This window comes from Orcinus orca, chromosome 15 (assembly GCF_937001465.1).
Source record: "Orcinus orca chromosome 15, mOrcOrc1.1, whole genome shotgun sequence".
Classification (NCBI taxonomy): Eukaryota; Metazoa; Chordata; class Mammalia; order Artiodactyla; family Delphinidae; genus Orcinus; species Orcinus orca.
The window spans coordinates 49,997,564-50,023,380 of NC_064573.1; the positions used below are offsets into that span (position 1 = coordinate 49,997,564).

At 52.7% G+C, this 25,817-nt stretch overlaps 2 protein-coding genes and 1 long non-coding RNA gene across 3 annotated transcripts in view; 2 read left to right on the top strand and 1 right to left on the bottom strand.

Annotated features, from left to right (window-relative positions):
* LOC125961273 (uncharacterized) overlaps positions 1–25,817 on the top strand; it is a 217,981-nt gene that overhangs the window by 171,268 nt on the left and 20,896 nt on the right. The window lies entirely within an intron of this gene.
* The window catches only part of TMEM241 (transmembrane protein 241), a 219,716-nt gene that overhangs the window by 116,782 nt on the left and 77,117 nt on the right, over positions 1–25,817 (top strand). The gene's annotated exons all lie outside the window — the stretch shown is intronic.
* CABLES1 (Cdk5 and Abl enzyme substrate 1) overlaps positions 10,955–25,817 on the bottom strand; it is a 106,186-nt gene continuing 91,323 nt past the window's right edge. The window contains exons 8-10 of the mRNA XM_033435338.2: positions 15,838–15,944; positions 14,382–14,589; positions 10,955–12,351 (exon numbers count right to left, since the gene is read on the bottom strand). Of these exons, the coding sequence (XP_033291229.1) occupies positions 12,211–12,351; positions 14,382–14,589; positions 15,838–15,944 (456 nt within the window). The 3' untranslated portion in view covers positions 10,955–12,210. The remainder of the gene's footprint in view (positions 12,352–14,381; positions 14,590–15,837; positions 15,945–25,817) is intronic.

The window sequence follows — 25,817 nt, forward strand, 5'->3', positions numbered from 1 at the left end:
CAACCAGTATTTGTCCTTTTGTGCCTCTCAGCCCTTTATTCTTTTTATTTTTTGGTTGCGCTGGGTGTTAGTTGCAGCACTTGGGCTCCTTAGTTGCATCATGCGAACTCTTAGTTGCAGCATGCATGTGGGATCTAGTTCCCTGACCAGAGATGGACCCTGGGGCCCCTGCACGGGGAGCATGGAGTCTTCACCGCTGCACCACTAGGGAAGTCCCTCAGGCCTTTATTCTTATCAAAAGTTTTGTTTCCAGACATCTGAAAAGCAGCCCACCAGGGATATGTGCTTTCTTTAATTCCCATCCCCCTTCCTTTGACCTGCAAGTGTCGGGTTACATGACCTTGGCCTTGGGGAGCCCCTGTCCCCATCAAATCCCCAAAGAAAACATACATATCAGGGGATTCCCTGGTGGCACAGTGGTTGAGAGTCCTCCTGCCGATGCAGGGGACACGGGTTCGTGCCCCGGTCTGGGAAGATGCCACATGCCGCGGAGCGGCTCCGCAACGGGAGAGGCCACAGCAGTGAGAGGCCCGCGCACCGCAAAAAACAACAACAACAAGAAACACACAAATCACTCTTCCTGACCACACTGAACAGGGGCTGTGAGGATGCCCCGCCCTGCATTTTCCTTTCCGCCTTTTGGGCCCAGCTGTTCTCACCACCCGCTCCGCACCCCTGGCTGCGCTCGCTCCAGTTGGACGGGGAGCATCGAGGTCACTGTGAGCCTCAGGTTTGTCTAACCGACCCCCAGAGGGCAGGGTCCACATTCCTTGAGCAGCCCCAAGGGGCCCGCCCAGTTTTAGGTCAAAAGCTCCACAAGTAAGTTGAGCCTTAATAGCAGAGGCCCTGGCTTGAGGTGGGCTGGAATCAGGCCAGCCCAGTGGGGTCGGAACACCCAGTGGGGCCTGAGGTCTGTAGGCAGCTTGTCTGTGAGTCAATGAGGTAAAGGAGATGATGGGGAAAATGCAGAATATTTCCGTTTCCACCCTCTGCTGCTCCTCCCTGCAGCCTCCACAGCCTCACACACACACACTCACACACTAGCTCGCACCTGCCTCAGGGACTCATGTTTTCACGGCCTGAGGTGAGAGGGCTACTCCCGGCATAAATCAAAGAGGTGTTCTCCAGGACCCTGGGGGCCGTGAGCCGTGGGCTCAAAGGTGACCCTGAGGGGGAGAGAGAGGGTTCGCTCTCACTTCCTTGAGAGCTCAGTGCTGCTTTGGCCCTTTGGCACCCTGGGGACAGCACCTGGGGGCCCGTGGGCAGGGGCAGAAGCGGGCCTTGAGGTGAGGAGGCGGCCTCAAGAGGCTTGAGGGCCTGCAGAGACCCAAGGCGGCGGGGAAGAGGGAGGGGGGAAGGGAAAGGGCCAGCAGGGGCAAGGGCTGGCGGCTTGTTGTTCTGTGTCTCACCCCCGGGGACTCTCAGGTTGCCTTCCATCAACTTCGCCCCCAGCAGGAGCGCACCAGACAGTAAACTCCACCTTGTCCTCAGGCATGGAGTTTATTTTCATTCTTTACTTTCATTCTGAAGCTGATTCTTCATTATCGAGACTTCTCTACTTGCCTTTCCTGCGTGGTCTTTCCCAGCCCCCTTGGTCAGGGGGGTGCATGGCTGCCTCTGTTGGGCAGGGGGTTCTGGGCTGGAGTTGAGGAACCCCACGGAGCCCCAGTTCTTTACAGTGGGAAAGGTAATCTAGAACCTGAAACCTCGTAGGTTTGCTGACTTACAAAGGAAAAAGTTATATATGTCTATACGATATGTATGTGTAAACACACATTCACCACACATGTATGTACATATGTATTTGTACGGGAACCACACACAGACCGTTTATGAAGGTATGCTGCGTACCCCGGCACCCAGCACATCATAAGCCGTAAGTGTTATTGGTGACCCTTATCATCATCTGGGACTCTCCCTAGCAGTTGGCTTTCTGCGGCAGGGGACTTGGGGTGTCCGAGCAAATGGAGTGTGACAACGAGGTAAAGTGACTTTAAGATCTCTTAGCACGTGGAACATGCTGTCACCCAGAAGGCCTCGTGCATTCATTCGTTCCTCCAGGAAGTCACAGAACAGCGCAGATTACGTTCTCTACACGTTCAAAAGCACCAACCTCAAACGGCTCCCTGCTCTATGGAAACGATCATTTCTCAGGCTGGTTCACTTTCCCCGTCTCTACAGCTATTCCAAACGTTTTCACTCTCTTCAAGCCCCATCCCCTCCTTGCCCTCCTCCTTCCCGTTTGGGTGGGCCCCGCCACTTAAAGGGAAAATGGAAGCTGTCAGAGGAGAACAGTCACCTTCCCGATCTCATCTGGACAAACCTGCTCACCTGGGCACGTCTCTCCCCTGCTTTTCCCAATTGAGGAGTCCTTCCTCTCCAACTTCACATGACTCCCTCGCCTCTGCTCATTTTGATTCCAGCCCCTCCTGCCTCCTCAGGACCTGCCCTCTCTTGGTTATTTGAACTTATCCCTCTCAGCTGGCTTTAAATACCCTCAAGTCTTTCAACACAACAACAAGAAAACGAGGACGCAAAACGTCGACCTTGACGTCTTTCTTTAACCTCGCTGTCGTAAGCTGGCTCGCCGAGTATGACCAACACACCTCCCGATGAGACAAAGCCGAGGGCATTGCTGCCGCCTGGCAGGGAGGGGAGGACAGCACCGCTTGGATTTCACAGCCAGGAAGACAAGGTCAGCATTTTGGCTTGAAGTCAGTACTGTATCTCAGTGTGGGGAGTTAGGATCAGGTAACAACCACAACACCGCGGTCCAGGATGGGTGGAGACGGCAAGGTGAGGGGTTCAAAGAATCTTCAGGCACACGCTGGAGATGCTTTTCACGGAAGAGTTGTCTTGGGGGAAGTTTGCGTGGTAAACACTATTTGCTTGGGAGGACAGTCCCCCCAAGAGTAAAGAAATGCTACTGAAGATAGTAGAAGACTCTGGGTGGGCAGTAAGGTGTGGTTTCACTTCCCTCACCTAGGCTGAGTGTGGGTAGAACGTTTTGGTTCTCAGCCTCGAGCTTCTGCCCTCGCTCCTTCCTCCCGTTCACGACTACACTTCTCAGAAAAACCCTTCTCTGCTTGCTCAGGCCATTCCCTCCCCTCCCACTCATTCCTTAGCCCTGCAACCCGACTGCAGGCTCCCTGGGAAGCAGGGCTCACTACGCCAAAGCCTGGATGCCACGGGGGCCTCATCATCTCCCCGTCGAGCTCCTGGGGGCAGCACTTGGGGGTAATTTGGAGCAGCAAGGCACCCAGAGCCCATCTGCCACGTCTCCCAGGTGCTGGGTCGCCAAGGGGCAGCCAGCACCAGTGTCTGCCCAGCCGTGGGGACACGAAAGGAGCCACGGCGACTCCCTTGGGCTGGGTGGCGGAGAGTAAATGAGTGAAATGCCATGGGAATCAGGAGACTTCCAGATGGACCCAAAGAAATGGGCTGGGAGCAGGAAACGGAATCAGGGCACTTGGAGGATCGCTGCGGAAGGACACTTCCTTGTCATCTCTCCGAGTCTCCTGAGATCTGAACTCCTCAAGTCTAGGGTCCATCACAGGCCAGGGCAGGTGGTCTCAGCCCTTCCCAGCCTCTCACTCCAAGCTCTGCAGCCCAGGGCTGGTCTGGTCTGACTAGGGCCAAGTTGGTGGGTGGCCTGGAACTCTGGACGAAAGTGACCCAGAGGCCAAGTGCAACGTCGGCTTTGCTTTGGGGGTTCATTGAGCAGAAGGCCCTTCCTTGGAAACATCTGTGCCCCTGTCTGGCTTCAGGCCCCTGGTGTCCTTGTCTTTCCCCAAGTTTAGCCTGCAGGAAAGTGACCTTGGAAGGGAAGGGGGAGAGGTCCCAGGAGAGTATCTGGGAGTCAAGGTGAAAAAGGACTCCCAGGTGTTAATAGGCCTCGCCAAACTCCTTATACTGACCCCCTTCCAAGAGGTGACCACCTGCCCAGCCTCCATCAGGTAAAGATGGTTCGAGAGCTGGGTCCCTGCACCCTGTACCACTCCTCCATAACCACCATGCTCTGGCCTCTCCACCACCCTCTTCCCTTCCTGGCTGGGGCCCAGGCAGTTAGGTCCTTGCCTCTCTGCATGGCAGCCCTGACCACCCCTGCTTGCCCTGCACAGAGGCCGTTCCATTTCCTCCGGGTCTCTAGGGAGCTCATTCACCCTCTGCACCCCTGACCATAGATAACATGGCCTACTGGTCCTCTGAGGGGTCACATCACCCAGCTGCACCACAAGGCTCCAGCAGCCATCTGCCCCATGGGACGGGGCTCATCTCATTGGGCTCGTAGCGGTCCCGGCATTCCCTCTACCCCTACCCTCTGTTCCCTGCCCTCCTACCACCCAGCTCCTCTGAAGGATCAGGTGCAGACCCACCTTTCTCCAGCTGCCTGGCAGAACGTCATCTTCTGAGCACAACAGTCGGAAAGGTGTCCTTTCCTCCAGGCTTGCGCCATGGACACAACTTGGTGGGTGAAGCTACGGCTGGATTCCAGCCTGCCACCCAGCACCTCCTCACCGCTGCACAGCTGTGCACTCCATGGAGACCCTGGGTCGCCTAGACCCTGAGTTACTGTACCTTCCCCATCTGGTCCTAGATGCCATAGCTGTGCTCTAATAGCCTCCTCTATAGAGCAGGAGTTTTTATTTAAATTCTTTGCTAACTCAGTGAAGTTCAGTTATAAAACTAATTATGTCCATTTATGGAACACCTACAGGTGTCTACTGTAGCATCTCACTTGATCCTCCAGAGCCCCTCTGATGGGAGGTATTAAGACCCCCTTAGGAGGCCAGCACCCTTCAGTGGCTGGCTTGAGGTCACCCGGTCTGCCGGCCCCGGAGCCCCCTCCTTCCTTTCTGTGCCTGCCTCTCCCAAGGTCACTGCCTCTGGGCTCCCCATGGGCTGCTACTGAAAATCATCCTTCTCGCTCTGGGCCCCCTGCTTCTGGCTGAATGCTCTTCCCAGAAAAATCTCTTGCCCGCAGTCTTCCCTTGAAAACCGCTTCCTCCCCTCTCTCCAATACATAAGGAGAGGGGAAAGGAATCTATTCCACTTGTGTCTTGTTTATATTTTGCAAATAAAAATGAAAATTGGTTTCATGGGAGAAGGCAGGTGCCTTAGGAAAAAATTGCACCTGGTTTAGAATCTCATAAAACAGTCTGTAGTTTTCCCCAGGGACTTCCAGATACGCCTCAAAGGGGATCTGCTTCCTTTTTCTTAAGCCAGTAAAAAAATATATAGAGTGAGTGGTTCCGGCAGAGATGCCATCAGCCTCCCCGCTGGACCCCCGAATTTTCTTGCTGGTCATCCTTTACGATGAGCTCCTGTTCAGAAGCCCCTCATTAGAAAACCACCAAGAATCCGAGGTCCCCAGGGAAAGCCCAGTTGGCAGAGGGGGACTGGATACCACCAGTGCCCTGAGGAGGGCTGTTCGGGGTCAGGTTCACTGTAGCTAAAACGCCTTTTTTTTTTTGCGGTACGCGGGCCTCTCACTGTTGTGGCCTCTCCCGCTGCGGAGCACAGGCTCCGGACGCGCAGGCTCAGTGGCCATGGCTCACGGGCCCAGCCACTCCGCAGCATGTGGGATCTTCCCGGACCGGGGCGCGAACCCGTGTCCCCTGCATCGGCAGGCAGACTCTCAACCACTGCGCCACCAGGGAAGCGCCCAAAATGCCTTTTTTTAAGGGATATGTGATCTTCTTGAGCTTTCCCATCCATGTCCTCCTGCTTTCCAGAATGCTTTGGAAGTATAGGCAGCCCTCGATAGGCCATCCTTGATGGGACACCCTGTCCTCTACTCTGCCAGCTGGCTGTGTCAGGCGGGCTTGGCACCAGCAGTGCCAAGTGAAGTGAGTTCAATGAGGAAACTATTTATGGAGGCGTGGACAGGTTAAGGGACCAGGAAGTGGTGGTGAGACCCGGGGACGAGCAGGGTCCTTTGGGTGGGGTGGGGGCTGACTGTGGAACACCTCCCTGGACCTGGTTTTCCTCCTGCTGTCACTCTCCCTCAGCGTCTCTCCTTGTCAGAACCTCTTCGGCAGCCGGAGGGCAAGGGGACCTGGGTGGTGTGGTCTGCGGGGTGGAACCTGAGTGGGACCCGAGGAGAGACCTGAGAGCTGCAGAGAACTACCCGCCCAGTGTGGTGATTGCTTTGTGATGGTTTATTCAACCCAAGCAATATTTGGTAAATTCCATGTGCTAGGCACTGTGCTGGGCGCTGAGGGATACGGCGATGGATACCGTCCCTGCCCTTCTGAACCCTGTTGTCTAGAGTAGCAGCTAATGACCATGAAAGTGCCTCTCTGCACCTCTGACGAGTGCCTGAGTCCTGCATGTGACGACTGGGGGCTGAGGCGCGAATAGTCTCAAACAGCTCACCGTCCCTAAGCCATTCTTTGGCTTCACTGTGTGATGTGAGTTTCCCTGCCAGTGGACGGCCTGCCCGAGGTATACTTGGCTTAGCTTTAGAGCAAAACAAATGTGCGTTTCCTAGCCACACACAGACAGGAGGAACGGCAGCTAAGGAACACGCAGAGCAGAGGGGCAAAGAGAATTTGTGTTCATTGGGACACACTGTGGAAAAGCCATACGTGCGCAATGAGAAACCGATGGGTCGAACCCTGGTGGACTCCCACCCTGGCCGTGTTACCCTCACTGGGATCTCCTGCTTACTTCGGAAAGCCTCTTAGCTCACCTGTTGCAGAAGCACATTTCCCCCAAAGCCGACATTCTACCAGGGCCCAGGACGGTGTCCCACATCAGCTATGAAGGCTGCTCATACCTGAGAGGATGGAGGTCTGGACTTTGCAGCTCTGGATCCCTTCTCTCCGCTGCATGGAAGGGCTGGCGGCTACTGGGTGGGGTGGACAGAAGGCCCCACCTCATCGGAGAGGCCATGAGTGCAGCAGGTCCAGAGCGTCATCTGACATCAGCCTGGCTCTGGCCTCTCCACTCTCTTAGCTTCTCTGTTTTGACCCAAGCTCGAGGCAACATAGCTGGTTGGGCTTGGGGATCGGATAGACCTGGATATGAAATCCCCCGCCTTTGCCACTTCATGGCTGGGGCAAGTAAAGTCACCTTTCAGAGCCTCAGTTTCCTCATCTCTGAAATGGGAGCACAATACCTAATTTTACAGTTTGTTTGTTAAGGGTAAAATAAGAACATGGGCTTTAAGGGCCAAGCACAGGGCTGGCAGGTGCTATCTGCTTGGTGATTAAGGGCCCTTGCAAACATTGTGTCCAAGGGATTATCTCTGTCTCTGGCTTCTCACCAATCTGTCCAGGTGCCCCAGTAAGGAGTCTCCTTGATTTCATCCTGTCTTCTTGATCTTCACTCACTGGACCAAACAATTGCTCTAACTTGCCCACCTTGTCACCTGTGTGCCAGGCTGATTCCTGAGTGGCGGTTTCCAACCCTGTTGCCTTGGGCTCATCCCAAGGTCCATCCAGGGAGTCTGTCCTGCCCCTGGAGCATCCCCACTGTTGGGGCTCCTTCTGGAGAACAGTATCACGGCACCTGGAGAGGGTGCCTTCCACTTCCAGTGGTCTCTCTCCAACCTCTTGAAGCATCTCAGGGGAGACCCATGGAGTCCTTGCCGTCACCCACAGAACACAGGGTAAGACACATTTTATAAAATGCTACGTGGACCTCAATGAAGGTCAATCTGGAATCAAACTGGAGATCTGTTCATCATGATGTCCCAAGGTCATGACTGTACAGCTCCCCAGCTCTGGTAGAGGGGGCTCATGCTCCAGCACCCACCACGGCTCTGACCCTCCACTGTCGCAACTCTCCACCTGGGCATGGACCCGAGAAGCTGAGATACAGGCCTCATCCAGGCAGTGACCTTAGTCAACACCGGATGAAGCGATCACTATAAGCCAGCTCTGCGCTGGGACCTCCTATCGGTTAACTGTACCTTTATCCAATTTAAATCTTTCTGGCCATGTGCATCCACAAAAATGTTAGATGAGGCAGTTAGGTAAACAACTGTCAAAACTACCTTTCAGTGAGAGACTGGCACTGTTCTTTTTGGTGTTAAAAACCATCTACAGGACTTCCCTGGTGTCACAGTGGTTAAGAATCCGCCTGCCAATGCAGGGGACACAGGTTCGAGCCCTGCTCCGGGAAGATCCCACGTGCCGCGGAGCAGCTAAGCCTGTGCGCCACAACTACTGAGCCTGCGAGCCACGACTACTGAAGCCCGCATGCCTAGGGCCCTTGCGCCGCGACAAGAGAAGCCGCCACAGTGAGAAGCCCGTGCACCGCAATGAAGAGTAGCCGCCCACTCACTGCAACTAGAGAAAGCCCGCGCGCAGCAATGAAGACCCAACGCAGCCAAAAATAAATAAATAAATAAAATTTAAAAAAAAAAGACATTACAGAGATTTGTAAAAAAAGTAAAACAATGCCACTCTTCCCACTAGATTAAAAAGAAAATCTACAGTTCCTGTTTTAGACAACTTTATACATGAGTAGTATCTTTTTTCAGACAGAAAATTTATTTCCTATGCGTATTGGAGGAATAATACCTCTCAGATTTTAATGCATACAAATGTCCACAGAATCTTGTTGAGATGCAGATTCTGCATTTGTAACTAGACCCCAGGGGATGCCAACTCTGCTGGCCCTCAGACCACACTTTGAGTAGCAAGATGGTAGCGGGAGACGGTACACGGGTAAGTACCATCCTTGCCAGGTGTGTCTTCAGGGTTCAGCCAGCTCAGTGTTTGAAGACTTTCTGGAATATCTCTTTAGAAGTCTGCATGGCCCTTTGTGCAATGGGGGCTGTCAGAGCGAGCACTCCCTGCCTTGACAGTGAGAGGACCATGCCCTTGAATTATTATTTTCTTCTTTTATAGCTTTTTGCCTTGTTCTGCCTTGCACTTGCACTCCTGGAAGACGCTTTCAAGTTGGTGCTTACAATATGCGACTCCAAATATATAGCCTTGATGTTTCCTCCCTCGTCCGGTCCTCAACACTCTACCTGGCCCTGCTGGGACCTGGCCAGCAATGTGCTTAACCAAACCGTCCTGACAGCTCCTAGGAGATGAACTCAGGCTGTCCCTGGGGCAGGGGAGCCCTGGGACGCTCCGCCCCACACAGAGAAAACAATGAACAGGTAACAAAACTACCTGGCTCACATTGCTTTGTTCCAGCCTACCCCTCCTCGGCACAGGCAGATTGCAACGGAGGCAAGAAGGCCGGCCGTTCTGCACGGAACCGGAAACGTCTAAGAAAGAGTTCAGTGGTAGGGCGATGAACAGACCTGTGTGCTGCTGTGGGAACGGAGGGGCCCGTGGCGCGCAGTGGTCTGTGCGGAGTACGGGGAGGCCCAGAATGGGTGTGCTGGGTGGGCCGCCAAAAGAATAGAGGAAGTTTGGGTCAGGAGAAAAAAACCAAGGAAAACAAACAGCTTTGCCTTTGGTGTGGATTTCCTGCTTTAATGCAGGTTTGATTGGGGGGAAAGAAGGGAAAGGAGTGACCTCTACTGTCACTGGCCTGAGGCCTCCAGGCCTTTGGGGGATGGGGACTGATCCTGCCCGGGCAGGGCGCACAGCGGGCCCACTGCTTGGGGACAGGGCAGCTGCCACCAGGCCGGCTGCTCCTTGCTTTCCATCTCTAACCTGACCTCACAGTCAGGGCACCAGAGGAGAGACACCCGCGGTCCGCCAGGCCAGTCTGGGGAAACCAAGTCAGGTGGGGCGGCTCCTGCCATCCCGAGGAGCATGGGCTTCCCCAGACCCTTGGCCTTGAGAACTGCAGAGCCTTCAGGCAGCCCAAGAGGGAGCAGGGCTTGCAAGGGGTCCAAGCCTGCCGCTGTGGTGGACGGTGGAAGGGCAGAGCCTCGGGGTCTTCTAGAACAGTCTGCTGAGCGGCCGCCTTCTCTCCACACAGGCACAGGCTGCCTCCACGACTCCTTGCCAAAGCCCGAGTCTGGGAAGTGACTGGCAGTCACCACATTCCAGGAGGCGCCGGCAGTGACCTTGGAGCCCTGGCCGCCGCCTCATTCCCCTTTTCCTTCGGAAAGCTCATGTGATGGACAAGGTAAAGGAGAGCTCTGGACAGAATCTTTCATTCTCAGCCTCCTTCCCAACTGAATTAAAACCCATAAACTCCCCACTTAACAAACCCACAGGTCAAAACAGATGTTTAAATTGTCTTAACAAAATGGACCCACAACTTCTTAAGTCCACCTCATAAATGCCCCAAACCAAACTGCCCCAAACCCAAGAACCTGAGCCTGGTTTTAAGACACAGGCAGGATGCAGGGTGTTGCCCTCTGCACATCTGGGCCGGTGGCCCGTGTCACCTATAGGATATCCCCTGAGCTTGGCGGGAGACTCAAGGCAGATGGGTGGCGGGGAGCTACAATTTCTAGATGCCAGTGGCCTCGCATCTCTGAGAGGCTTTCCACCCACCAGGCCCTCACCGGGGAGCTGAGTGGGCTGGGAACCAGAGGGCTCATCAGGGAGAAGCAGGTGACAGACACCAGCAGAGGAAGGTCAAGGGCGGGTTATATTCAGGTGATGGAGACATTCTGAACACTTCCTGTTTCTTTCCCAATTTGCCTCATAAACAGTAGGTGTCCCAGAAATAGTAGTTAATCTATCAAGCCCAAGAGATCGTGTTCATCATACCCCTCAACAAAATCATCTTACAACTGAATCCAGCTAAGGAAATTTGTTAGCAAAATATTTATGACTAAACTCTGTTACTCTGGGTCCTGTTTGCTCTCCCCCTGGCCACTCCTTGAATTCCTCCAACCTGTGACTGTCAGATTCTTTCAAGCTCTGCTGACTAAAGCCCGGTACCCCGTCGCCCCTTCTCTGGGGTGATTGCAAAGCTCCGAATCTGTGTGTCAAACCGAGGCGGGGATGGTGGCAGAGGAACTGTAATGCAGGGCGAGGGTGATTGGTGAGACGTCACACGTCTACACATACACATACGTGGATATAGAAACAATAAAACCTTTTAATTCTCTCTTTACAGGGCCACAGGCTTCCTTCCGTCTGGTGAACCACAATGGGCGCCTCTCTCCGGCAGCTACGAGGGCACAGAGCGATGAGGTGTCTCCATGCAGGTCGTCCCCGTGAATCGGTACAAGTAGCAACGAAAACTCTGCACTGACAGCCCTGGGGACACGGTGATGCTAAGAGCTGTTGCCTCTTCGATTGACTCAGCCTCAGTCAAGATACGGTTTGTCCCAACTGTCAAAAACCTCAAAACACCCATCATGCGTCTTACCCCTAATCTGGATTTTATAAAACACTTTATATATACAGGTAGATACATAGGTAGCACAATAAATGTGCCTGTGATGCACTCTAACATAGAGCACAGGAATACACACACGGATCCCGACCCCGCCATCTCCACAGCAGGGAAAGTGTGAAGGTTCGTGTACACGCAGGACGCGATGGCGGAAAGGTATAGAACGTCACATGCCACACCTTTCCACGCAGCCCATCCGAGTGAGAGCTTGTCTTTGTCCCATGGGTGGTAGGAGCAGTAACAGAAACAATGTCATTTTCTAAGGGCAGAAGCTGTCCACCTGGTACGGACAGAGTGACTGTTATCCAGAGATTAGGTAGAAATAATTGCCGAGGGTCAGCCTGGCTCCTGACCCCAGGCTGAGGTCTGTTCTGCAGAGGGTGGGGCTGGCTCTGCGGGTGGAGGCCTGATGTGACATCTCTCAAACACACTCACACTCAGCCACACGCTCCAGAGGAAAGTGCACTTCCAACAGCGGATACAAAAATAGATTGGCACGCTCTTTTGACACACTGAGGGTATCTTTTAGAAGCTCTCTCCCAACTTCTGCAAATTCTCTTCCCCAATCTGCTCTAGAACTTTGCACTCCGAGTTGGAACAGGGCTGGAGAGAAGGCCCTGGACCACGCCTGCCAGGTCTGCGTGTGGTCGCGAGGAAGTCTGGGTGAGGCCAGCTAGGAAATCTGGTGAGTGGGGAGCTGGGAGAGCCATCTTCTGCTCGGGTCTCCCCTTCCTGGCTGAGCAGTAAATGGTTCACAGCCCATCTCGGCTGGCCAGATGGAAGACTCCCTGAAAAGTTTCTGGTACTGCTTCTACACAAAAACATGTCGAGTGGAGAAAAGTTTGCTGTGTTGAGTTCTATTTTTGTATTTCCAGTAGTACGCGCTGCCCCAGTGAGCTCAGGGGAAGTGGTCCCGGCCCTCCTAGGAGGCCTGTGCTAGGAGCTCTGGACCAGGCGTCTGTAGTGGGGCATGACTTCGTGCTCCGGCAGATGAAGGGCAAATTCCAAGGCCACCAACACTGGGAACTCAAAGGCAATCAGTTCTCGTCTATTCAGCCGGAACTTCTCTTCCAGCTTCTGCAACAGAAATAAAGGAAACCAAAAGGCTTTTAGCTTTGAAATAAAAATCCTAGGTTTTCTCCACGTGTAACCTCTGTATCCATCAGCCAGAGAGTGTTTACAGAGAAACCCGTTATGGGCAAGACTGTGGAGGAAGAAACGGAGGCATCAGCTGTGTTTCCTGCTCTCAGTCCTGATGGAAAAGGACTCCTACCTCCCTGAGGACCCACAGTCTGCCGGGAGCCTGAGATACATCCCGTGACTTCATGAATCTCTTGATAATCTTACACGATCAGTGTTACATTTATCTTCATTTTACAGATGGGTAAATGGGGTCAAGAGGTTAAGAATTTGTCTAAGGTGACATGGGCAGCAAATTGAAATGCTGAGAGTCAGACTCAGCTGAGACCCAAACTGTACCTGTTACAACTAGGTTATTCAGGCTTAGAGGTAAGACTAAAACCATAGCAAATCACCTATAACAACAATATCCACGTGGAAGGTTTAGGATTGGGGGAGCTGGTCATGTGTAGTTTGGTCCTTGCATTTTATGCTCGAGGACCAAGTCCTGGCGAGGCTGCCTCACTTTCAGAGCATTACACGGCCTGTGTGGATCTGACTGGGCTGAGCCCACGCCCAGGGGCTCCCCTCCTGCACTGCCTCTTGGTCCAGCTGCTGCCGGAGTAGGAATGGAGAACAATCAGGGTGAGCGTGGGTAGGAAGGGCTTCATCTTTGCTAGAGTACATTCTGCTTTGGCTTAAACTTAGCTTTTGGCTTAATTAAAAACACAAAAAATCTCAACAGCAGAGTAGTCGGCGACTACTTTCAGATTATAACTGGGCTGGGATCTCGCGTTCAGTTAATTGCTACTGCAAACGGCCTGTCCGATCGTTACTCTTATATCCTGCATTGGTACTATCAGCATTGCTGGATGATATATTTCTCAACTATGAAATGTGTGTAACAGCACACTTGTAAAGATTCATTAGTTCAGCTATTATCTACGTAAACCTATTGATTCTCAGCTCAGATTTGGTATCCAAATCATGGTCCTAAAAGTGTTTACTACACAAATTAGACGATTCTGTACCATTTCTTCCATGGATGGATGAGTGGATAAACGAAATGTGGTGTATACATGCAGTGGAACATTATTCAGCCTTAAAAAGGTAGGAAATTCTGAGGAATCTCCTGATCTGTTGGCTTTATTGTATCTCAAGTTTTCTATGAATACACTGATTTTTTTTTTTTTTTTGTCTGCGCCGCGCAGCTTGTGGGATCTTAGTTCTCTGACCAGGGATTGAGCCCAGGCCCTTGGCAGTGAAAGTGCGGAGTCCTAACCACTGGACTGCCAGGGAATTCCCAGAATACACTGAATTTTAAAAACAGGCATTCTTGTATCTGTCCAAGAAGATCAGTGTTTCCTTGCCTTAAGGGGCTCTACTTTAATTTTTATTTTTTAAAATTATTTATTTATTTGGCTACACTGGGTCTTTAGTTGCGGCATGTGTGATCTGGTTCCCTGACCAGGGATTGAACTTGGGCCCCCTGCATTGGGAGCACAGAGTCTGAACCACTGGACAACCAGGGAACCCCAAGGGGCTCTATTTTAAAAGGAAGGAGATACCACTCAGCCAGGCCCACGCCCTTCCCCAAAGCAGCCGAGGCCACAGGAAGCCAAGGTGTGTCTGACGGATGTTCTGCAGGTCACACCACCCGCAAGACCCCTGGCTATTACAGTGGCTTCTGGGGCTTGGAGAATAAGCTCACCCTCATGGTGCCTGAAAGCGTATTTTATGGCCAGACCCAATACTGGGGATCTTCAGTCTCATCAGAGTGGCCTATCCCTCCGTTCTAAGACAGCCCGAGATGTGGGGTCTGACATCTGCTGTGGAAGGGCCAACCTCACAGCCCTGGTCCCTTAGCTGGTACTAAGGCTCGGAAGTCTCCCGGGCTGGGTCACCAACCAGGCTCTTCTGAGACCAACGCTGGCCTGGAGTGCATGCCCCGCCCCCCCAACCAGCCAATCAGAATTCAGCCCACTTACGTCAATTAAATGCTTGACTTCATGTTTTTTGAGGTCGCTTCCAATTTTGGCTGCTAAGAGCACGCACGCCCCGGCACAAAGCTTCCGGTTGTGTTTGTTTAGCTTTCCCTTGAGGGCGAGCTTCTCAAAGTAGACAAATGCCATGGCCACCGTGGGCTCCTCGAGGCCACAGTCCTCCTGGGCAAGCTTCCGCATCTCTCGCTTCAGGCTAGAAAAAGACGGGAGGGAGGGAAGAGTCTTATCAGAACTTGGAGTTTCGGGTGACCCCAAAGAAAAAGACTGCCCTGTCTTGAAAGCATTTTCTCTTTCATTTCCGGAAGGGCGACGTGGAATGGGATTAAATCCCTATGAGTGAGAAAGTTACGTTATATGTGGCCAACAGACTTAAGTCGCTGGGACTTCAAGCCCTTCTCTGTTGGTCAAGCTGTACAGACCACGTCCAGATGGGACCATGTTGAGCCCAAGTGGATAGGTGAGGGTCCGGAAACTAGGAGTAGAGCTGCCCACAGTGACAGAGGGAAACTAAGGTCATTCCAGAGAGACAGTCACTCGGATAAATTAGGTACTTGCCATCAGCTCTGCCGAAGATCGCTTATGGCCACTAACTATGGCCGAAGAGGGGTTAGACTAAGAGTGCAGCAAACAGCCTACTTAGGAAAGCTGCCCAACCAACAGACAAAATACGAATACTTAAATTTTCTCACCTCTTTGGCTAGGAACGTGCGAGAATCAAATCAGGATTGGGCATAATCCTAAATTACATTTATGTATGAATGCTGGCACGTGTTCCAACACTATGTGTATAGCCTAGCCTCCATTACTACACACACACACACACACACGCCCTGAAATCTTGCTGTCCTGGCACACAGACACAACACAAGTCAGCTTCTCTCCAGCCCAGCAGGGCCAGTCCTCTCGATTACTGGGCCGGAAGATGTGGGTCACCACAAGGTCGATCCAATCAGCTGCAGGGGAAATTTGGGCCTGATTTTGCTTTGGCCGTTTTGCTGACTGCTTACATATAGGGCTTGGCTGTCACCTCTGGGCAGACGGTTGTGGGTAAAGAGTTATCTCAAACCCTCTGATACCAATTCTGTTCTGTTTTGCCTGCATTTGAGAACGCAGGGAACTGAATGTTTCCTAGTCTCAGTTTTCCATAACATAAATCTTACTGAACTGTAAGCCACAGATAGTATGAAATGATTCTTTCATAAGGAACCGCACTCCAGATCCTTGTCAGCTCGTGTCAAGGGCTCCGCCTCTGTCCTGCCTGCCTGGGCTCACTCACATCTGGGCACCGGTCAGCCAGCACCGGACGAGCCTCTTTTAGCTGAATGTGACCGTGTTTCACTTCCCCAGAACAACAGAAGACCCCCCGTACAAAGCACGAGCTCAGTGCGTGCTGGGAGAGGGGCCTGGGGGAAAGTTCAGGTGGGTGTTCATCCCCACATACCTCCTTATTTTGCTGAGTGTTAACTTAATGTGAGGAAACTTCTCCTTGAAGGTCTCATTCATGTCCTTCTTGAGATCCGAGGGCTTCACGTAGTCGATCACTGTGGTCTGAAACAGATGGGGCGACACAGCTCACTCCTTCAAATACTGGTCATGGGTATAATCGTGTGCAAGTTAGAGCCAACTTCTAACACCCTGCACCACCAGCAACAGGGAACTCAGATGAGGGCCGCCTCAAGGGCTCTGCTGGAGGCAGGAGCCTGACGGGCAGGGCCTCTGCAGGTGGATGGAAGCCAAACCCCGTCCATCAGCAGGGCAACACTTAGAAATCGTCAGGAGTCTGTGCCTCTTAGTGCCCGTGTTTCAGCCTGTTGTTCACAGAGTGTGATATCTGGACCCTCGCAGATCTGGGTACAATCCTCACGACCATCATAAGTCATCTGGCTGTGAGAGGTGTATTTATTTAATGACCCCAAACTTCAGATTCCACATCTGTAAAATGCAAACAGCAACGGCGCCTACCTCATACGGCTATTTGGAGAACTAGGTCAGAAGTGCTCTGTGCGGTGCTTGGTATACAGCAAGTGCTCAATAAATGTTGGCTACTGGTTTTTTATTTTTTTAATTGTGGGAAAATACCCATGACATAAAATTGACCATTTTTACCTTTTTAAAAAAATAATTAATTAATTAATTTATTTTTGGCTGTGTTGGGTCTTTGTTGCTGCGTGCAGGCTTTCTCTAGTTGTGGCGAACCGGGACTACTCTTCGTTGCGTTGCGTGGGCTTCTCATCGGTGGCTTCTCTTGTTGCAGAGCGCAGGCTGTAGGCGTGTGGGCTTCAGCAGTCGTGGCTCGCGGGCTCTAGAGCACAGGCTCAGGAGTTGTGGCGCACGGGCTTAGTTGCTCCGCGGCATGTGGGATCTTCCCGGACCAGGGCTCTACCCCGTGTCCCCTGCATTGGCAGGCGGATTCTTAACCACCGCGCCACCAGGGAAGCCCATTTTTACTGTTTTTAAGTGTGCAGTTCAGTGGCATTAAGTACATTCACCATATCGTACAACCATTAGCACCATCCACCTCTAGAACTGTTGTCATCTTGCAAATCTGAAACTCTGTCCCGATTAAACGCTAACTCCCCATTCTCTCCCCCCAGCTCCTCCTGGAAACCGCCATTCTACTTTCTGTCTCTCTGAATTTGGCGACTCCTCACAGAAGTGGAATCACACAGTACTTGTCCTTCTGTGTCTGGCTTATTTCACTGCGCATAATGTCCTCAAGGTTTATCCACGTTGTAGCACGTTTTAGAATTCCCTCCCTTTCTAAGGCTGGTAATATTCCACTGTAGGTATATAATGTTGGCTATTATTAACAGTCCCATGAACCCCGAGTTCCTCCTCCTCCCCTTGCCCTTCCCAATTCCATTCATCCTGAAAGACCGGCTCCTTCGAGCTCTCTCTGCGTACCCTGATCTCCCTTCCCTCTCTGTGCCTTACACTATTAACTCTGAATTAAACTCAGTCTGGTGGGGAGGGATAAATTGGGAGACTGGGATTGACATATACACACTACTATATATATAAAAGATAACTAATAAGGACCTGCTGTATAGCACAGGGAACTCTACTCAATACTCTGTAATGGCCTATACGGGAAAATTAAAAAAAGAGTGGATACATGTATATACATAACGGATTCTCTTTGCTGTACACCTGACACTAATACAACGTTGTAAATCAACTATACTCCAAATTAAAAAAAAAACAAAACAACTCAGTCTGGCTGGATCTCACCAGAGTACTCTTACCCCACCTCCTCAGGAACATACTTTCCAAGGGCTGCAACAACGTGGGATGCCCCTCCTGGCTGGTTACGGGCGGTAACCTTTGTCAGGCAAAGCCAGAGAAAGAAGAAACCACACACTGTGATGAGAAGGCCGGTTCCCGTGGACAGCTACTGCCAGCCTCTTCTCAGGCGAGTGCCTGGCCTTTTCCAGAAGACACGTCCAAGGTCTCCTCAGCAGCTCTAACAAAAGTTGGTGGCTTTCTGTGAACACCCCCATTCAGAAGACGTTTGCTTGGACACGGTTTCAGAACAGGCACGTGGAATGTCTCTGGTGTCACTTTTATAACCAAGAGCAGGCAAAGAGCCCGCACGTCCAAATTCACACTGATCTCGGTGGGACCTTCTTTGCTTCTCTGGCTAAGAAAGGCAAACCACAGTCCTATTAACGCACACGATTCCACCAAGCTTGTGCAGAGCTTTTCCACTTCTGGGTGGAGGTGGACTCGGTGGGTGCAATGCCGTGACTTCCGCCTCGGAGCTGTGGTCTTTCCAGCCCCATCAGGAAGGCTGTCCCTCAGCTGACCCAGGACACACCCATCTGGTAGCTGCCATGTGTCCCGGCGACGTGCCAGTGAAGAGCCGGGAAGTAGCCACCAGCCGTGGAGCACACGTGGACACGTGCTCGCACACACGCATGGGCAGTGCTGCTCTGCTGGGCAATGGGAGCGGGGTGCACACATTTTACGGAAGCCACTTACTACCAAGGTCCAGGAGAGCGGACGCCTTCCCTGTGGCAGCCCTCCAAGACGCGCCTGTCATCTCAAACAAACGTCTCCTCTGGGCTGAACGGGATGTAAGAGTTTTCATTTAGGAAACAGGCAGCAGAACGGGGTACCCCATCTAACACACTTACCTCAAGCTGGGCCCATCAGCCAACCAGCCAAGTTTTCTGTCTCCTAAAGAGCCAGTACCCCCTCCCCCTTTCTCCCACCCCTCCCCACAGCCTGACCTCCCAGAGAGAGCCCCTTCTGCTCTTCCTCTGCAGACGGCCGTCACGAGGCTTGCAGTGATGTGAGCAGGTTCAAGCGAAGAGTTGCCAGCTTTTGCTGGGGGCCAAAGCTGGGTGAGTCCCCAGCAAGGATATTCCAGGGGCTGGAGGAGGTGGGGTTGTGCGGGAGGTGTCTGGATCCCTCCCTGTGGCAACCACAGCGGCCCTGCTGCTTTCTTAGATGTAGATACACGCAACGCTTCTCTTGAAAGAAGGCTCCCACTGTCAGAAGAGTGCCTTCCAGCCACCTCACCGTACAGAGGAGGAAACAGAGGGTCAGAGAGGTGAAGGGGCTTGCCCCCACTGAGGTAGGGCACACTGCTTTCCTGCTCTTAATCAGACTGAAAGAGCACGAGTTAGTAGCAGCAGGGAGTAGCTCCAAGAGGCTGGCAGGTGGAAAGGGTTGGGGACGGTGGTTGGCAGTTCCGTCTCCAGCGAGTCAGGCCTGACTTGCAAAAAGTGGCTTAACTTCCCTGAGCTGAGCCTCACCTTCCTCTTCTCTGCACAAGGTAAGAATACCTGATGGGCTGCTTCAGAGGTTTATCTCAAAGATCAAACAGAGAACACGATGTACCTAAAGGACACTGAAGAATTTTATCCAGAGGACAACAGGGAGACAGCAGCAAACAAGTTCCGCTTCAGTCCCACGGAGCCAGTGTCTGAGGGGGGCGCCCTGCTCTCTGCACCGTGATCTTGCCCAGGTGATTTTTATGAGAAGCAGATCCTCCTTGCCTAGGCTGCAATGCCACTTCTGTAGGATCATCTTCCCTAAACCCCAGTGATTCACCTTCACTATACACTATGGCTTGGATATCCAACCCCCTTCTGGGATGCCTTGCTGTACTCCCCGACTCCTTTGCAGCTAGGATTCCAAATACAATTCCAGTTCTTCCTATCCCATGCGCTGGTGTCAGAAAGCAGAGCTGAAGCAGAGGCTGGGCTTCTGTTACTTCTGCTACCAAGAAGAGTCGCCACAGGAGCCCTAGAGTCCCAGTTTCCATTTTGCGGGTGTAGACCGCAGTAGGGCAGCACGGGTCTAGATCCAGCAGCAGTGGCAGCTTCCTGACCATGGAGGTGGCGATACTGTCACATCCAGAGCTGACAGCCAGTGCAGATTCCCCTGGTGACCCGGTTCTGCAGTATGGTTTTGGGATCATTCCGGAAACCCCAACTTAGGCTGTTTCGCCAGCCTCCCCAGTGACTCTATACGCTGTTTGGTACCCTGGAAGAAAATGCCTTTCTTCTTAAACTAGCTTGAGTGGATGCTGTGCTTGTAACTGAACCATAACTGACGCACACGCTGTTTTCACTGATGGCATTTGCTGCTACTGTAACAGGACCTTACTGGGGGGATGTGGGATAGGGCAGAGCTCTGCTTCCCCTAAAAGCACCGATGTCATCAGTTCACCGCAGCACTGGGGTCCTCCCACGCCACTTCCTGACCAGTCCTAGCTTTAGAAGGGCCCTGTGAGCACCAACAACCCAGCTCAGCTTGGAGCCCTGGAGGTGGGGCAAGGAGGGCTCCAGCCACCCCCAAGCCCAGACCTTGCAGGAGAGACTCTTATTTTTATGAGTAGCCTCATCCTAGCTCTTGGGATACGGAGCTGGGACCTACTTTTCCTGGCAGCAGGAGGAGTGGAGAGCTATATTTGTTTCCATGCTGGACCCTGGAGAGGGGTGTAGAAGGAGGGCCAGTGAGCTGATGCTATGAGACCCTTGGCTCAGCACCTGGCCCCCAGCGAGGGCTGCACGTGGCCAAGCCCTCAAGTTCATGTTCTAAGTGGTAGAATTCCTCTGAACCCCAGCTCTGCCACCTGGAGGTACAGAGGTGGCACCCTGTGATGCCTTCTGTGAGGGGTTTCCAGCCACAGGGCCATGTCCTGGTGACTGCTCCCCGCACCGGGCAGAAGACTGGCTGGCAGTCTGATCCTCCATTTACTGATCTATTTGGCCATCACCTGGCTACTGTCTTTCCTCAACTAGATATAGTACATTCTGGGGGTGAGACAGTCTCTGCAAACTTCCATCTTTCTGTCAAGGCCCCCCATTTCCTGACCTCCAAGTGGCCAGCAGCCCTGTCCTCCAGGGCGGTGTGGCAGAGGGAGGGTGGCTCCACTGGGGAAGGTACAGGACGGACACAAGCCAGCCGGGCCCGCATTCCTAGGGGTTTGCAGCGTCAGGAAATCCAAGGGCATCCGGGGAAAGAGGCTGTTCATGCTGACTGCTGAAGGCTTGCTATGCCTGGACCTGAGGCAGGTGCCCAATAACAGTCATTCTAGTTCACTTGCTTACATATATTTTGGGGGGTGAGGTAGGTTGGCTTCTGGGGCAAAGAAATGCTGCAAAGATTCCAGACGGCAGGAGGATGGTGGCAAACCTCGGAGGTCAGTCTGAGTGCCTCAGAACACAAAAGTGGTTGTATCAGTGTCCAGTGGCTGCTGTAACAAAGTACCATGGACTTCACGTCTTAAACAACAGAAATTTGTTGTCTCACAGTTCTGTACGCTGGGAATCCAAGATCAAGGTCTCAGCGGGGCCACGGCCTCTCTGAAACGCCCCCTTGCTTCTTCCCAGCGTCCGGTAGTCCCAGGTGGTCCCTGGCTTGCACATGCATCACTCCAATCCCTGCCTCCACACAGTGCTCTCCGTGTCTGTGTTCACATGGCCTTCTTCTCTCTGTGTCTCTGTCTTCTTAGAAGGACACCAGTCCTATCGGGCTAGGGCCCACCTTGCTCCAGTACGACCTCATCTTAACTAATTTACCTCTACGAACACCCCACTGCCAAATAAGGTCACATCCTCAGATACTGGGGTTAGGACTTGAGTCAATCTTCTTGGGGGACACAACTCCACCCACAGCAGTGGTGTCGCTTGTGACGGAGCTGCTGTGCAGCCTCGCTGTACTCTGATCTCAGCCCTCCATCCCAGGCCGGATGCAGCATCGCCCCTGCCTGTGAGGCCCCGCTCTGCCCCAGGCAGCTGGTTCTGGCCTTGACCTTGGTCTGAGGGAGCACATCTCTTCTGCCCCCACCTCCTCCACCTCCAGATGGCTCTGGCTCACTCTTGCTCTCATCTCTGCTTCTCTGAGCTGCAGCTCAGTGGGGAGGATCCAGACTCCGGAGCCAGATGCCTGGGTTTAGACCCCAGCTCGACCACTCAGCATCTGGGCACTAGTGCAGGCGGCCTGAGCTCTCTGTGCCTCCATTTCTTCATCCGGCTTCTCCGTCACGTGCTTTATGATGATGGCTGCGGGGCACCAGACGTACGGGCTGCTCGTGCTCAGCTGCTCGGGGCACGCGATCAGGGTGGCTGAATTGGTGGCCCCCCAAGGCGACAATCTGCTCCCAGGCCCTTGCTCAGACAGGGCCCTGCACGCACGCTGCACCTGGAGCCTTCAGATCGGCCAGGCGCCAAGTATGGGAAGAATAGCCCTGAGCCCAGGACGGCCCTTCAGGTAGAGTCCAGAGGGATGACAGTCCTCACTGTCGTCAGCTCTGGTTCCCTCTAGGAAACACTTTCTGGAACATAGCTGCCACGACTCCTCTGCATGGTCCTATCTGTCTCGAGGGAGCCTTACGACATCCTTTAGAGGCTGGACCTCCCTCCCTCCCCAACCCCGAGAGACCGTTGTCCTCTTTCCAGTGACGGAGGGTGAGCCGAGGTGGCAGTACTGGGAGGCTGAGCTGCAGGCGCGCGTCACAGTGGGCCCCCAGCCACCCCTTCGTTCTGGCTCGAGAGAGAATGAGTGAAACGGGAGGCCCATGCTTTGTTCCAGGTCCCCTATCAATCTAACTGCACGGTTTACAAAGGCTCACAACGGCCGGGTTTTGCCAGCGCGCGTGCGTCCCTATGAATCAAAGTGCTAATAAATGGGCTGTGGTCCCCTACTGGTCTGGTACAGACCGGGTGACCACTGTGCTCAGTGCCACTAAATTCCAGGCCACGGGATGTGCCAAGTGCAGGGGTCCTTGCGGCCCCAGCAGTGGCCAACAGCTGGGCCCAGCTGCATGAGGCATGGGCAGCTCCATCCCTGGCGCCTGTGATTCGCAGGGTGGGGTGGAGCGAGAGATCACTTAAATGCACTTTCTCGCAGCTGCCTGGCTATGGGGAAGCTGTGTGTGCACAGCTGCAGAAAGAAGAAGGAAGGTCAGCTGGGAGCAGGAGACCATTCGAACGAAACGCAGAAGGTCCAGGAGATGCAATTCAGAAAGGAGCCCTGCCCGGCCTGCCCCGCCAGAGAGGCAGGCAGAGTTAGGAAAGGCCCCGCATGGGGGCTGATGCCACACACCCCTTCTGAGATAACAGGAAACGACGGTAAGACCACAACCTAGTTCTCCAGCTGGAAGAGTCTACTGCGCCGCCGAGACACCCTTTGCTTTTTACCAAAACAAATAAAGGCTTGGACTCATCATGAGAGAAGGGAGGGAGCCTCCACAGAGCCGACCTTGGGTCCCATTCTGGCCCAGGCCACCACCAGGATGCCCTAAAGGGAAGGCCTCCCAGGGTGGGGTTGGGGTGCACCAGGAGAGGGCGGGAAGCAGCAGGTGTGCGCCGGGGGTGCGTGCACCCTAGTAACAGTGCTGGAGGAGAACGAGGGGCTCAGAGCTGACAGGTTGATGGTCTGATTCCCACAGAAACAACATAAAAGGTGCTTCCACTCGGGGCCTGTTAAGGCTCTCCTTCCTTTCGTCCCCACCTCCAGGGCTCACATCTCCCTAGGGACTCTTAGAGCAGCTCTGAACTGATGTGAGCTTGCTGTCGACTCTGCTGCCGCTCCCCTCTGGGTCAGAGGGGCCCCTGGGGGGCAGGAACGTTCCAGAGGAGCCAGGTTCCAGCGGCAGGGCTACCTGAAACCCAGGAGGCAGCAGGGAGCTCAGGGCAGGTGTGCGGCCTCTCTAAGCCTCGCTTACCTGGCCTGTGAAACGGAGGATACAAGGCAGTGATGTCTGCAGCTCTTTCCGGTGCCAACAGCCAGCCTCCACTGCACTTGCCTGACATCCACGGGGCTCCGAGCCCAGCTGGGCACCGGAACGCACACGTGACCTGCTCGCTAAGGAAAGCAGAGCCACGGCCCTTGATGAAATCTATCTCACCACACACAGCTGGGCGTTTCGGCTGTTCTATGTTTATTCCTTTTTCCTGAGAGGGCTGTAAATCACAAGGAAACTACGGGAACGAGTGCACAGACCACTCGGCCTGGGGCTGCATTTGTTGCTATTTCTACCCATCGGATTCCAAACCCAGGACCCTGGGTCTAACCTGTGCCCCTTCCCTTAGGCGAGCAGCTCTTCAGGTTCTCTCACTGAAATGAGATGGCTTGCAATCGAGGAGAGGCACACAGGGAAAGCCGCGTTTGTGTCAGGATTACACCACCATGTGGACTGGCCAGCTGTGCAAAGCACGTTCACGGTTTCAGACATGTGTCGAGTGTTTCCCTGGTACTACAGGAACTTCTGGAGTAGTGTGTCCACCCACCTGAGATAACAGTGGGTGGACGTGGCCCTGAGGTCACACACACCCAGATAGTATTTAGATGCACTTTTAAATGCACGCTTCTTAAAGGGTGGTCTCAGAGCACGAGCTGACGAACTGCGTGTGCAGTGTCATGTTAAAAACCACAAAGTGATAATCAAAAATTTGAGACAAATACAGAGAAAGGGAGCAGATGCTACCTCTTGGTTGAAATGGAAAGCAAAGTTTCGTTTCATATTATTTTTACAAGAAAAAAAAGATTAAAAACCCCCCACAATACTGATGCATGCTACCACACGGATAAACCTTGAAAGCATTAAGCTAAATGAAAGAGGCCAGACGCAAAAGACCATATAGCGTACGATTCCATCTTCATGAAATGTCCACGATAGGCAAGTCTATAGAGACAGAAAGTACACTGGTGGTTGCCTAGGGCTTACAGGATGGGTAGGTGCTTAAGGGTATGGGGGCTCTTTGAGGATGACGAAAATGTCCTGAAATTGACTGTGGTCATGGTTGCACAATTTTGTGAATATACTAAAAACCATTGAATTGTACACTTTAAAACAGGTGAATTGTATGATATGTGAACTTCATCTAATAAAACTGATACCAAAAAAACCCCAAATCCCAAAACCCAAACCCAAAACAGAAAACAAAACCCACCACGACGCAATAAGCCCTTTTATTTTTACACTTACATCAAAAGCTGGCAGGTCTCAAAGCCCCACTGCTCAGCGTTTGTGCAGGCGCCTGGCAAGGAAGTTCCAGGGCCCCTTCGAATCTCCAGAGAGGCCCAGCAATGGTGTTTCTGTAACGCTGAACTACTTTTCTTAAAGAGGGTCTCCCGAACTGAATAAGCTTCAGGCATCTGGGAATCTGGGGGCCTGGAAAGAGCATTGCGAGGGAGGGGCCCCTGGGCTCAAGCTGCTTTAGCGTCTCAATAAATCCACCTGCAGACAGGTAAGTAAGTGCCCATGTCATCCAGACAGCTTTCAGTGAAAAAGAGATATGGAGGGAAAGCAGAATCCAATCTCACGGAAGCCTGGATTAATCTTCCTTTACTGTCTTCTATTCCCTCCTGTTCAGCATCTCATACTGTCCTGAAAAATTAAGTTCTAAGATATATTCCCACAACCCTGGGGAGACGCTGAAACGGAAGGAGGGGCTTTTCTATGAGTCCTTAGATTGTAATATTAAGTAAATAAAAGAATAGGCACTGTATCACGGAGATCAATCCAAGAGACATCCTCTCGAGATCGAGATACCTATAGATATCACAAAGTCGGCTTTCTTTCTGTTGTCAATACAGTTCGAGAGGGCTTTCTTCCTGAGAAAGGAAAAGGGTCCAGAAATCCCTTCATAGAACGTTAATTTTGTTGGCATTATCTCAGTCAGTTCTCTTATTTTCTCCTCTTAATTGCTCTCCACACCCACAAGGGGGGGAAAACCACTACCGACTTCAGCTGCCAGGTTCTAATGATAAATAACCGCTCTCTAGTGAAACTTTAATTATAGGCCAGGAGGCGCAGGGCAGGAAGCACCGGTTCTGGTGGGAGGCCTCTGGCCCCCCTCACTGCATTGAGAAACCATATGAAGTTCAGGCCCTACAAGAACCTGCATGTAGCCAGGAGGCTCGACATACTTTCATGTTTCGTGGTCACCTTCTAGAAACCGT